The sequence below is a fragment of the Littorina saxatilis genome, linkage group LG3 (assembly GCF_037325665.1).
Source record: "Littorina saxatilis isolate snail1 linkage group LG3, US_GU_Lsax_2.0, whole genome shotgun sequence".
NCBI lineage: Eukaryota > Metazoa > Mollusca > Gastropoda > Littorinimorpha > Littorinidae > Littorina > Littorina saxatilis.
In genome coordinates, this window is record NC_090247.1 from 55,069,234 (window position 1) to 55,083,337 (window position 14,104).

Genomic DNA, 14,104 nt, shown 5'->3' on the forward strand with positions numbered 1-14,104 from the left:
ACCCGGCGGTAGCACTTTTGTTATTTGAGAAATCTAGTCACGAAAAAGCCATACAGCGGCACTGTGTTGGTGTGTAGCAGTTGTATAGTGTAAATGATATTGCGTACAAGGAAACGTCTATATTCCAGGCTTTTTTGGTACCAGGCCGACTGGGTGTTCTTCTTAGGCATTCATTTCTAGCTGTAGGCCTGCAGTGCTAGTACGGATGGGATAGAAGCAGTTTACGGTGGCAATCGACCAGCAAATGAAGGCTAGCTGAGCAAACGGGTCAGCGTTCTGTTTGCCTTGTCAAAAGAAATCATCTACATAGTCCATAATTATATGCTTTTGGTGATCAAGACTGATTGGAACTCAAGCTCGGAAGCACCCCAGACCTGTAAATATCGGGGCATTGTGGTAAGATATGAGATTTAATGTTTAGAACGCTATAAACGATACACATCTCATGTGGTTTATTTGTGTGTTTCAGTGTTCACCGGAAGGAATGTGGTTTTGTTTATCAGGGTAAATCAATTTTGAGTCGTTATTATTGCTTTGCCTTCTTTCGTTTGCGTGATCTGTTAGTCAGTTTGTTTGCAAAACTTCCGAAGTCAAGAGCTAGTACTTCCTTGTACTGAATTTTACACGTTACTATCCAAGAATCAGGCTGAGTCAATGCATTCAGACAAGTATAAACGCGACGAACACAAACAGTGTGTATACTATTGGCTTCGAACATCTAAAAATATATTTTCGGTGCAAAACAGTATGAGTAAATACTTTGTACAAATGATAGTGGGCTGTGTCTGACAATGTATTATAAAATACAAGTAGAGCATCGAACGAGCTTCTCCATTTCTGTGTTCTTATTAATTCGCTGTGCCTATTAATACTCATTATGTGCTGTTGCGTTTCGATTAGTCGTTGCTATAAATAATCGCGTAGGGAAATGGGTGTGTGTGTGTGTGTGTGTGCGTGCGTGCGTGTGTGTGTGTGTGTGTGTGTGTGTGTGTGTGGTGTGTGTGTGTGTGTGTGTGTGTGTGTGTATGTGTCTGTGTGCGTATGTGTATTGCAGCATGTTTATATTAATGATCAATTTCTTCCAGTTCCATTTTTTGTTTTTCAGAATAAGAAGTCCTGAAGTGCGTAGAGCAACACAAACTTTCTCCTGAAACATCGACGAAACCATTTAAATTCTCAACATGGGATATATGACGTGACGCTGTACTCTCTGTCTTCTGATTCCTCTAGCAAAGAGCTTCCAACACTGTTGGCAACAGGGGCACGTTCTCCCCGTGAGCAAACTCGTCGTCGCCCAGCGAGTCTCCATCATTGCCTCTGATAAAATCATAGCGACAACAACAACAACAACAACAACAACACAACAACAACAATTACAACAACAACAAAAACATGTTTGAATGACCTTACTATCTGAAATGTGTACAGCATGATAACAATGTGAGGTCAAAACACTTCCCAGTGACATGTGGCCTCTGTTGACATCTTTAGTGTGGTGGACTTTCTGCGATGCTGGGGCATCACAACTAGTCTGACTTGGTAACTAGTATCTTTCTTTCGGGTGTGTATTAACCTTATGCATTGGACTTGTGATTGTGTTCTGTCTGAAAACGAAATGGCAAAAAAACAAAACAAAAAAACCCCACACCCATGAATCATTGACAACGCTTATATATAGCAGTTATCTTGTGTAAAATAAACAATATGAATCAACAACAGAGAGCAGGTAAACATCCCAGTTTTTCTCGTGACAGAAAACCGCCAGGTCTTACGAGAGAAACATTTTTGAAAGACTTGTATCCCCGAAAGGAAGACTGGACGAATAATCGTATTTTAAAAGCAGATGCTTACAGCTTCAATGAACGGGATTCGAGCAGAAATACTCGGCCTGTCAACCGCGACCAATCCACCAATTCATTATCTTCACTGATACAGGCACATGAAGAAAAAAAGCGGAATGATCAAAGCTCTGAACTTCTTGGTGCTCTTAAAGCTTTAGAACTGCTAGGCATAGACAATGTTACAAGTGAAACGGTTGACGCATGCTGTACCGTCTGCCACAACTTACCTTGGGCCAAACTTTTTCTGTCGGGACAGTTCCAGAAAGCAAAAGAGTTTCTGCTCCATGTCGCAGTTGAAGAAACTATGAAGAGTAAGCAGTTTAATGTGATGCAGCAGCTTGTTCCACAAATACAAGACAAGAAGCTGGTGATGTGTATGCTGAACGCAGCAGTCAAAGTCCTAGGGAAAGAACACTTTCAACGTTTCATGAGAACTGTCTACATGTCAGGAGATCACTCGTTCGAACGCTGCCTGAAAGAGAGCTTGTGTCACAAACAGTGGGAGGTAGTCCACAAGGTGATCAAAGAGTGCAATCTTCCCGAAAAAGTTGTCACAACTGTCCTTGAAGCGGCCATACACAACGAGAAGTGGGATCTAGTCAGAACGTGTATCGAGAAGCACCCTGACAAAAGACTGCTGCACCAGGCAATATCAAAAGCTACAGAGTGCAGAAACTGGCAAACAGTGAAAGTGTGCCTCCGGCAGGAACTTGACTTAGGACTGGTAAACCACGTGCTTGTTGAGGCCTTGAAGTTCAGAGAGTGGGACACAGTACAAGCTTGCATGAAGGAGGGAGTAGACATCGCCACAGCTTGCACGGAGACCAGGTTTGACTTGAACACGAGGTCTGGAGATCAAAACAGAACCGTTCTGGAGGACGCCATAGGGCAATGCAACACAGAACTGGCGGAGATGCTACTGAAGGCTGGAGCTGATCCTGACACTGCAGACAGGGATGGTGAAACCGCCTTACACAAAGCTGTTTTTATTCCAAACTGGCGTCTCCTCGCACTTCTGCTTGAGCACAGCAGAACAGCCGGGGAGATTGTTTCTCGGAGAATGCAGGAGGGTGACACACTGCTGCACATTGTGTGTGAAGAAGGTCAGGTAGACATCCTCCAAATTCTGTTGTTGAAGGGTGCAGACCCGCTGGTCACAGATGCAACTGGAATCACGTTGTTGATGGCTGCCATGGAAGCCAGTCAAGGCAGAGAAAACCTAATACGTGTCCTCATTCAGTCTGGTGTTGCCACTCACAAAAATGTTGTGTGTAAACCAAGAGATGTTTTCACCAGGGGAAGTCTCCCCTTATCGATGTCCCAAGCAATAAAGGATGGTCAGCTTCGCATAGCTCTGATGCTGTATGCTTCCGGTGCTTGTTCTCGTAAGGAAATCCATGACCTCGCTACTTCTGAAAGCATCAGAGAGAAACTCGAGACCTCAAAGCGGCGTGACATCCTGAGCTTTCTGAGCGACATCTCCAGTCAGCCTCGCTCCCTTCAGGACTGCTGCATTCTGAAAATCTCGCACCTGATTGGCTGTGGGTCGCAGCGTGACGTCAGAGCAGCAAGCCTCGGTCTTCCCCAAAAATTGCGGGGTCTCGTTCTGCAGGATCACGTCGTGAATCCTGACTTTCTAAAGAACTGTCTTTTTAAGCCAGACAAAACTCAATTTGACATCTATTCGACATGGTTGTTGATACCAAGAAGAAGAAGAAGAATCACACATTCCTACAGACATTTTTACGACTACTACTGCGGTGTACCTAACTTCTTCAACACCCCCTTCATGAGTTTCCCACGCATTGTTTTGAGACGTCAAACAATACATAACTGCTCTTGTTTAGATGAAACCCTTGAGTAAATAACTACAAACACAATCGTATGAATCAAGAACAGAGAGCAGGTAAACATTCCATTTTTACTCGTGACAGAAAACCGCCAGGTCTCACGAGAGAAAACATTTTTGAAAGACTTTCATCCCCTAAAGGAAGACAGGACCATTAGTTGTATTCCAAAAGCAGAGGCTTAAACGAGATTCGAGAAGAAACAGTCAGCCTGCCAACCGTGAGCTGTCAATTAGTTACAGGCACATGAAGAAAAAAAGTGGAATGATCAAAGTTCTGAACTTCTTGGCGCTCTGAAAGCTTTAGAACTGCTAGGCTCAGACAATGTTACAAGTGAAACGGTTGACCCATGCTGTACCGTCTGCCACAACCTACCTTGGGCCAAATTTAAAGCAAAAGAGTTTCTGCTCCATGTCGCAGTTGAAGAAACTATGAAGAGTAAGCAGTTTAATGTGATGCAGCAGCTTGTTCCACAAATACAAGACAAGAAGCTGGTGATGTGTATGCTGAACGCAGCAGTCAAAGTCCTAGGGAAAGAACACTTTCAACGTTTCATGAGAACTGCCTACATGTCAGGAGATCACTCGTTCGAACGCTGCCTGAAAGAGAACTTGTGTCACAAACAGTGGGAGGTAGTCCACAAGGTGATCAACGAGTGCAATCTTCCCGAAAAAGTTGTCACAACTGTCCTTGAAGCGGCCATACACAACGAGAAGTGGGATCTAGTCATAACGTGTATCGAGAAACACCATGACAAAAGACTGCTGCACCAGGCAATATCAAAAGCTACAGAGTGCAGAAGCTGGCACACAGTAAAAGTGTGTCTCCGGCAGAAACTTGACTTAGGACTTGTAAACCACGTGCTTGTTGAGGCCTTGAAGTTCAGAGAGTGGGACACAGTACAAGCTTGCATGAAGGAGGGAGTAGACATCGCCACAGCTTGCACGGAGACCAGGTTTGACTTGAACACGAGGTCTGGAGATCAAAAGAGAACCGTTCTGGAGGACGCCATAGGGGAATGCAACACAGAACTGGTGGAGATTCTACTGAAGGCTGGAGCTGATCCTGACACTGCAGACAGTGATGGTGAAACCGCCTTACACAAAGCTGGGTTTTTTTCAAATCTGGCGTCTCCTCGCGCTTCTGCTTAAGCACAGCAGAACAGCCGGGGAGATTGTTTCTCGGAGAATGCAGGAGGGTGACACGCTGCTGCACATTTTGTGTGAAGAAGGTCAGGTAGACATCCTCCAAATTCTGTTGTTGAAGGGTGCAGACCCGCTGGTCACAGATGCAACTGGAATCACGTTGTTGATGGCTGCCATGGAAGCCAGTCAAGGCAGAGAAAACCTAATACGTGTCCTCATTCAGTCTGGTGTTGCCACTCACGAAACTTGTGTGTAAACCAAGAGATGTTTTCACCAGGGGAAGTCTCCCCTTACCGATGTCCCAAGCAATAAAGGATGGTCAGCTTCGCATAGCTCTGATGCTGTATGCTTCCGGTGCTTGTTCTCGTAAGGAAATCCATGACCTAGCTACTTCTGAAAGCATCAGAGAGAAACTCGAGACCTCAAAGCGGCGTGACATCCTGAGCTTTCTGAGCGACATCTCCAGTCAGCCTCGCTCCCTTCAGGACTGCTGCATTCTGAAAATCTCGCACCTGATTGGCTGTGGGTCGCAGCGTGACGTCAGAGCAGCAAGCCTCGGTCTTCCCCCAAAATTGCGGGGTCTCGTTCTGCATGATCACGTCGTGAATCCTGACTTCCTGAAGGACTGTCAGCCTGATCCTGACAAGAATCGATTGTCCTACTACTCGCCATCAATACCAAGAAGAATAAACATACCATATTCTATAGTTCACGACAACCGTCGCGCTTTCCTACGCGTTTTATTTGAAATGGATATGTACAACATGAATGACCAGTGTTACCTGTACACTGTCTCCCCTTGGAGACCTCAGTGGAGACCTCAGACAACACAGAACTGCTCCTGTCTAGATTATACCCTTGAGTGACTGACAACGAACACAATATGATGGGATCAGAATAGCTTGTTGATGCAAGCAAAACGGGAACAAAGACATACATACAGACAGAACCGCCCTGATATGGCCCTTCGTGGTCGGCTGGGCGTTAAGCAAACAAACAAACAAACAAATACAGACAGACAGAACAACAAATCAACCAACCATCCAGAAAAACGTGATATGGTGATCGAACAGAACATTATGTTGAGTTGTGACCACACCGAAATGTAGCTGCTTCGGAAAACTGACCATGAAAAAAAACAACGACTTACATAAATAGCGTATCACACGTTGAAATCCTTATAAGCAGAACCATTTGTGTATTTTATGTGATAACTGCGGTGTTTTCAAACGAATTTGGTTATGTTTACTATGCTCAAAGTGTTAGACATTATACAGTTTTTTTTAAATGTGTAAGCAATGATTGATTGATTAGTTAAGCAAAATATCCCTGCCGAGGGTGCCTTCCTTCGAAAAGTAGTTTTAACGAGCCCTTTTGGTTCCGACATGACATGTGTATATGGGTTACACTCCTGGCTCCAACGTATCATTTCCGTGTTCAACCCGTACGTAAGAATATGAAAGCCATCCCCAAAACCTTTGCTGACAGGGACGTCATTCATGGACGTCATACATAAAGTTCCTTGTTTCTCGCTCCCCAACCGACACTTTTTTTTTTTCTGAACCTAGAACTTTTCTTTTAACCCTTCAAGAAAATACTTGTATTAAAAGGACAACATTCGATGTTGTAGACATTGTGAGGAAAGTTACGTTTCTCCGACATCCAGGGGGCACAGTTTGCACGATTTTCGGCCGATAAATAGCTACATACGGCTGTGTTATAAAAAACAAAACAAAAAAACTTCATTAAAAACGAAAATGTGAGTAACGGACCGTAATTTTTCTTCACCTTGTCATCGGAAACCAACATATTAATTGTGTTGACCTTATTTCTAGGCACTGTCCAGGCACGGATTACATGGCGCTAACAAATTCCTCAATGTTGCATTCATGTGCCTATGTCGCTGTTTTCGATTCAAAAACAATTCTGTTGATTCACATTACCTGAATATGCTGACAGGAGGTGGCACATCCGGATTTAAATATTAACTTATTTACGGCATTTGCCTTCTCAAAGAGTAAAAGGTGGGTGTTTCAAAATGCAAACGGAACCCTAGCTAGACGTTACACGTCGAGTCTCAATGAATATTAAAAATATTGTTCGAAGTCAGTGGATCATTGAAAATGCGTCTAGACTAGGTGTGTAACCTTTGTGTTTCCCCTTTTGGTCAGATATTTGTTTTTCTCTCTCAACAAAATAGCTTTGTAATACCATAGTTTGATCAAATCCTAATCACTCCGTCAGTCTACCTGTGTTCTGCACAGTTTGTTGCGATGATCGAGTAATAGTTACTTGAGTTTGGAATGAAACCAGCACAGTTGTACGTTATCATTCTGCTATCCCTTCTTGACGTTCCCAAAAGCCCTTCTGTACATGCAGAACGGCACGTTGTCATGAAATGTATCACCAACGTGTTGTAAACCAACAAACTTCTGGAAACAAGAAGCCTGCCCTTCTCTCTGGCCGCCAAATGTTGAAGTGCCCAGTTTCATGTCCCCACAAAACAACCTTGAAAATATTACGTGACTCCGCGTGTCACGTATCCAGTTCAGTCACCGTCAGTTTTGCCCTGACAGCAGAAATCACCCACGTGGAACCCCTGCAAAACGAAATCCCCGTGCTGCGCTATGTTCTGTCAGCGGTTTCATACCGTCACCCCGACTCAAGCACAGGCGCTTTCCATCACAATTGGAGATAAGCCCCCGACAGAGTGTTCCTTTCTCAATCCATGCCACTAAATCGTGACTCTCTCTCTCTCTCAAGATCAATATATACAATCGTGGTTTTCAGAATTAAATGAAAATGAAACTTGTTTGCATTATAGATTGTTTGAAGATACATTTATATTTGAAAATTATTTGAACATTTTTCCCAATAACCTAGCACTCTCTTTTTTACGTTTTAGAACATTAAATCATAAATTGCCAATACAGAAAGGCCGAATGTTAAATATACCACATAACGAACGAATATGTGTTAAATGCCAGTCTGGAGAACTCGGAGATGAATTTCATTATATATTTCAGTGTCATTTTTTTGAAAATGTGAGGAAAAGGTTGTTACCATTGTATTTTCGTAGAAATCCAAATGCAGTCAAATTTAAACATTTATTTGAATTAACAAAGAAACGAAAGTTATTGCATTCAATATATTTTATAAAGAGTATTTTGAAAGAGTTCTGATTATTTGATCACGGTTAAACATATGAGCCTGTGCCAAAACGTGGTCTGCCGAAAGAGCCGACATGTTCATGCATTATTGTTCATCAACCGCACTTTCAATCGCAAAAAGCACTGAACAGTTTGAAAGCATGTATGTTAAAGACATAGCAAAGACAGTTTCAGAAGCTTGCATGCATTACACCTACATGAAAAAAATAAAAATGTTAGCCGAAGCGAGCAAATCCGGCGACTTAAAAGTGGGACATTCCGTACATGGTGTTTTGTTCGTCCGCGGTCCAGAAATCTCCGTCGGCAAGTTAGAAACAGTGCCCATAATATTGATAAATGTACCCTAAATTACCACGAAAAGATGATGTCTACGAAAAAAAAGATGTTTATTGGCAAAATATTTGACGTCAAAAACGTCCATAGCGATCGTAACTCCCTGTGTCTCCAGCGAACTCACGATACGTCCCTCGATTTTCGAATCTACGAACGTCATTATCGCAACCGAAAGTTGTAAGCAGCAGTAAATAAAAAGTTTTATTTGATTTGCAAACAATTGATTTAAAATAAAAGTATTTTAAGTAGTTTTGAGAAGTTTTTAGGTTGAATGCAATTTTCATGTCTTTTTGTTACGATCGCTCAATATTCAATAACTTATTTTAAATGACCGCGGAAGTATCGGGGCTGCTGTTATAAATAGCAACAACGTTACACGCACGCAGTTGGACTCCATTTTGCTACACGGATGGCATGTCTCCTGTTTGATGAGCGTTACGATCGACATAAAGTTACGATCGACTCAAAATTCTTCAAGTTTTTTACTTATTCGCTGTGTTATAGCTAGTAGCAAAGAATATGTTCTGGGTGATTCTTCCTTTCATATTTTAAGCATTTGTCTGGACTGAAAAAGTTCGTTGAAGCACGCTGGTTGTTTTTTTGTTGAATTAAGACACAGGGACAGTTTGGGTCTTCGTTACGATCGATCCATCTTCTGTGATGTCTTTGTTACGATCGACTGAACATTTTCACGGCTAGCAATAGCAACAGCAAACAATTGTTCCGCTTGGATTAGCAAGTAATGTATGAGTTTTCGGACTTGTTTTTACATTTAGTAAAGTTTTGACTAAATGTTTTAACATAGAGGGGGAATCGAAACGAGGGTCGTGGTGTATGTGTGTGTGTGAGTGTGTGCGTGCGTGCGTGTGTGTGTGCGTGCGTGTAGAGCGATTCAAACCAAACTACTGGACCGATCTTTATGAGATTTTACATGAAAGTTCCTGGGAATGATATCTCCGAACGTTTTTTTCTTTTTTTCGATAAATACCTTTGATGACGTCATATCCGGATTTTTGTAAAAGTTGAGGCGGCACTGTCACACCCTCATTTTTCAATCAAATTGATTGAAATTTTGGCCAAGCAATCTTCGACGAAGGCCGGACTTCGGTATTGCATATCAGCTTGGTGGCTTAAAAATTAATTAATGACTTTGGTCATTAAAAATCTGAAAATTGTAAAAACAACATTTTTTTTTATAAAACAATCCAAATTTACGTTCATCTTATTTTTCATCATTTTCTGATTCTAAAAACATATAAATATGTTATATTTAGATTAAAAACAAGCTCTGAAAATTAAAAATATAAAAATTATTATCAAAATTAAATTGTCGAAATCAATTTAAAAACACTTTCATCTTATTCCTTGTCGGTTCCTGATTCAAAAAACATATAGATATGATATGTTTGGATTAAAAACACGTTCAGAAAGTTCAAACAAAGAGTGGTACAGAAAAGCGTGCTATCCTTCTTAGCGCAACTACTACCCCGCTCTTCTTGTCAATTTCCCTGCCTTTGTCATGAGCGGTGGACTGACGATGCTACGAGTATACGGTCTTGCTGAAAAATTGCATTGCGTTCAGTTTCATTCTGTGAGTTCGACAGCTACTTGACTAAATGTTGTATTTTCGCCTTAAGCGACTTGTTCTTGGTTTGGTTGTGAAATATTTTTCGAGAAGGCCACTCGGGGATCTTCTTGCGTCAATCGTAACGCAAGACATGTAACTCTCACTGTGTCTCGGTTACGAATGACACAAAGTATTTTTGGACAGCTATGCATTTACATACGTATGCCTTTCTTTTCTATTTAAGGTCTGCGTTTTACTTTTAACTTTTGGAATTGAGAGTTTAGGGTTGTGGTTTTTTTTTAAATGTTTGTAGCTTTGATTTACGAGGAATGCATGTCGACCGTAACTTTTCTTGGGAAGGACACAGTATTGTTTTATGTCCTTTGTTACTTTTTTTTTAGTTACCTCAATTACCAGCCTTGTAAATAAATGACTCTGCAGATGAAAGCATATTAATTTATGGTGATTGTGTCAACATCTCTTTGTAGGAAATCCAGTACAGTCTTAGTTCTTAGGACTGATGTTAGAAGTGGTATTGTTGCTCTTAAAAGTGAAATGTTACATTTATCTGGGAGAGGTAGAAGAGACAGGGGTCAGTGCTGTAGAAACTGCACTTGAACATGTCATTAAATTCTAGATGTGCTGTGGGCAAATATTTTTCTGTCTTGTACTTGAGCCTCATTTCTTTTTCGTGATTGTAAGGTCTGCGACTGCAAGTCAGATTGTCACCCCAGGCTGAACGAGTCCGGAAGCAGAACAACGAGCGATCCAAAGAGTACAGACAACGGCTAAAGCTGGACCCTGAACGCTACGATGTCTGCCATGAACGAACTTTGGAGAGGAACAGAAGACATGCTATTCTTACACAAACACGTTTGCACCCACGCGTATGGCTTTGCTTGCAAAGTACACCAACTTTTTGAAAAATACACTCAACGTTTTGGGAAAGTACTCTTGCCTCGGGTTTAGTGTAAACAGGTCTGCATCTGGTTTGGTCTGACTCCCTTCTGACAGTGACAGTCTGGCAAGTTTGCTGATCATGCATAGCCCGAGTAGATTAATTTATTTGATGGGGGAAGCCAATTTTACGAACTTTGCAGTTATCATTATCATATTATTTTACATGTAGGCATTGGCAGCTAAAGCTATGTGTGAAAGCTGATCTGTGATTTTCTCTAGTCTTGTACATTGTGGTACTTTGAATGCTTGTGTGTATTTATTGGTAGAGGTGCACATTTTTTTTTAAATCTCTGATTACCAATTTGTGATTGATCAAGCTAGTCTTGTATTTACCTTTGTAGGGTGCTAGTGTGCCATGTGTTTCTTTGATTATGTGCATGACTATTTGAGAGTGCAAGTGACACTTAATGTGTGGATGTGGAGGATATTCATGAGATTGACATTTCCCTTGGGCGTTTGTAATTTTACCTTGTTTTCTCCATGAACTTGCGTTTTAATTTTTCATTTTTATTTAACCAGTTTTGAGTGCAAAATTGTTTGTTTAATGACTTTTGACTCGTTCAGACTGGAATGTAATGTTCACGAACATTAACTGCAGGAACTTTCTGTATAAGCTGATGGTGTAAATATACCACTATTTGGGAATGTTTTGGTTAGTTTTCTGTTGTGTTTTTGAGATTCTTGCCATCCATTTTCCAATGAATTTGTACATTTGAAGACATCTTATCCTTATTTTGCACTTCCTGCATGTAACACCTGGCATTTTGGCATTTCTTATTCTCTTGTCACATTACAGTGTGTGTTCCTGACTTTGTGTGCCAACCGGAACATGAGACACAGTGCCATTTTCATGTCTTCCTTGACCCCGTTACAGTTGACACATCATGGACTAGTTTTTCTACTTTGCTTTCTTTTTCATGTGATTTTGAGGTTTGTTTGAGTTGCAAATGATGGTTTTAATAAAATATTCTAGTCTTTGAAACATCTCTGTTTTTAATTTTTTTACAGGATTTCTTGTGACTGGAGTGTGTCAACTGTAACTCAGGACACAGTGATGGGTGTCTTATTTTTCAAAATACAAGGTCCATTTTAGAAGTTCCTCAATGAATCTCTTTTGGGATGTAAATCTTACTTGCTGAGTAAATTTGAAGCAAATCAGTTAAGAACTTATAAAGATACTTATAAAAATGCTGTGTCTCGCGTTATAGTTGACACACAGCTATGTTGATGCGTTTTTTTGTTTTTTCGCAAAAAGTAAAGCCCAAGTTATCTTTTTGGTTATGGAAATAGTTACACTATACAAAGTCAATTAGTGTATAAAGATAAGACAGTATTATTTCCAGTTTGGTTTTCAACCCCAAATGTCCCATTTTGGCAAGCACGTTTTGGCACAGGCTCATATACATTCCTGTACAAAAAAAAAAGTATGATTACAATTATTTTGTTATAAATTAAGCTTGATTTATTTTCGGTTAATTAGAAGTGTTGTGTCTCATTATTACATATATCTTTTTTGTCGTGTTTATTGCAATTTTTATTTATTTTATTCATGTAACCCTAGGGTTTTTTGAGTCACTTGAGAAAAAGTGACTCTATGTAATCGGTCAGTGTTAGTCTGTCCGGCCGGCCGGCCGTCCGGCCGGCCGTCCGTAGACACCACCTTAACGTTGGACTTTTCTCGGAAACTATCAAAGCGATCGGGCTCATATTTTGTTTAGTCGTGACCTCCAATGACCTCTACACTTTAACGATGGTTTCGTTGACCTTTGACCTTTTTCAAGGTCACAGGTCAGCGTCAAAGGAAAAATTAGACATTTTATATCTTTGACAAAGTTCATCGGATGTGATTGAAACTTTGTAGGATTATTCTTTACATCAAAGTATTTACATCTGTAGCCTTTTACGAACGTTATCAGAAAAACAAGGGAGATAACTAGCCTTTTCTGTTCGGCAACACACAACTTAACGTTGGGCTTTTCTCGGAAACTATAAAAGTGACCGGGCTCAAATTTTATGTGAACGTGACTCATTGTGTTGTGAATAGCAATTTCTTCCTGTCCATCTGATGCCTCATATAATATTCAGAACTGCGAAAGTGACTCGATCGAGCGTTTGCTCTTCTTGTTAAAATAAATCTTGACTTGACTTGACTCTCTCTCTCTCTCTCTCTCTCTCTCTCTCTCTCTCTCTCTCGCTCGCTCTCTCGCTCGCTCTCTCTCTCTCTCTCTCTCTCTCTCTGCACCTCTCAATCGCTCTTTCTCTGTACCTCTTTAAAATCGCTCTCTCCTTGTCTCTTCCGCTCTCCTCCCTCTCTCTCTTTCCATCTGTCTTTCTGTCTTCTCTCGCTCTTTCTTTCTCGCTCGCTCTTTCCCCCTCCCCACTCTCTCTCTCTCTCTGTCTCTCTCTGTCTGTCTCTCTGTCTCTCTGTCTCTGTCTCTGTCTCTCTCTCTCTCTCTCTCTCTCTCTCTCTCTCTCTCGCATGATACCGTATTTATACATACACGGATGTTTTTCTGTGTGTGAGTTTGTGTGTACGATACCGTGTGTACGTATCCGTGTGTGTGTGTGTGTGTGTGTGTGTGTGTGTTTGTATGTGTGTTTGTGTGTGTGTGTGTGTGTGTGTGTGTGTGTGTGTGTGTGTGTGTGTGTGTGTGTGTGTGTGTAATGAAGAGAGAGAGAGAGAGATAGAGAGAGAGCGAAAGAGAGAGAGAGAGAAAGAGAGAGAGAGAGAGAGAGAGAGAGAGAGAATTGAATTGAATTGAACTTTATTTTACAAGGATTTAGATTTAAGGCTACGCCTTTTCTTACAATCTGTCCTTGGGACGCATAGACACACAATTATATAATTAAAAAAAATTTAAAAATTAAAAAGTTAAAAAGTTAACCAACAAAAGAGAGAGAGAGAGAGAGAGAGAGAGAGAGAGAGAGAGAGAGAGAGAGAGAGAGAGAGAGAGAGAGAGAGAGAGAGAGAGATAAAGGGAGAGGGAGCGGTAATTGAATTTGCCTTTTACCGAATGAAAACTATATTGTCAACAAGTCGCGTAAGGCGAAATTACTACATTTAGTCAAGCTGTGGAACTCACAGAATGAAACTGAACGCACTGCATTTTTTCACAATGACCGTAGTCCGCAGCTAGTGCAAAAGGCAGTAAGAGTGACGAGCCTGTTTAGCGCGGTAGCGGTTGCGCTGTGCTGCACAGCACGCTTTCCTGTACCTCTGTCTTCGTTTTAACTTTCTGTC

The 14,104-nt window shown here is 41.2% G+C and overlaps 1 protein-coding gene across 1 annotated transcript; it reads left to right on the top strand.

Moving 5' to 3' along the window:
• On the top strand, positions 1-5,594 carry LOC138962710 (putative ankyrin repeat protein RBE_0220). Its single transcript, XM_070334632.1, has 2 exons — positions 1-396; positions 1,106-5,594. The coding sequence occupies exon 2, from the start codon at positions 1,705-1,707 to the stop codon at positions 3,703-3,705; it is 2,001 nt and encodes a 666-aa protein (XP_070190733.1). The 5' UTR covers positions 1-396; positions 1,106-1,704; the 3' UTR covers positions 3,706-5,594.
• The last annotated feature ends 8,510 nt before the right edge of the window (positions 5,595-14,104 follow it).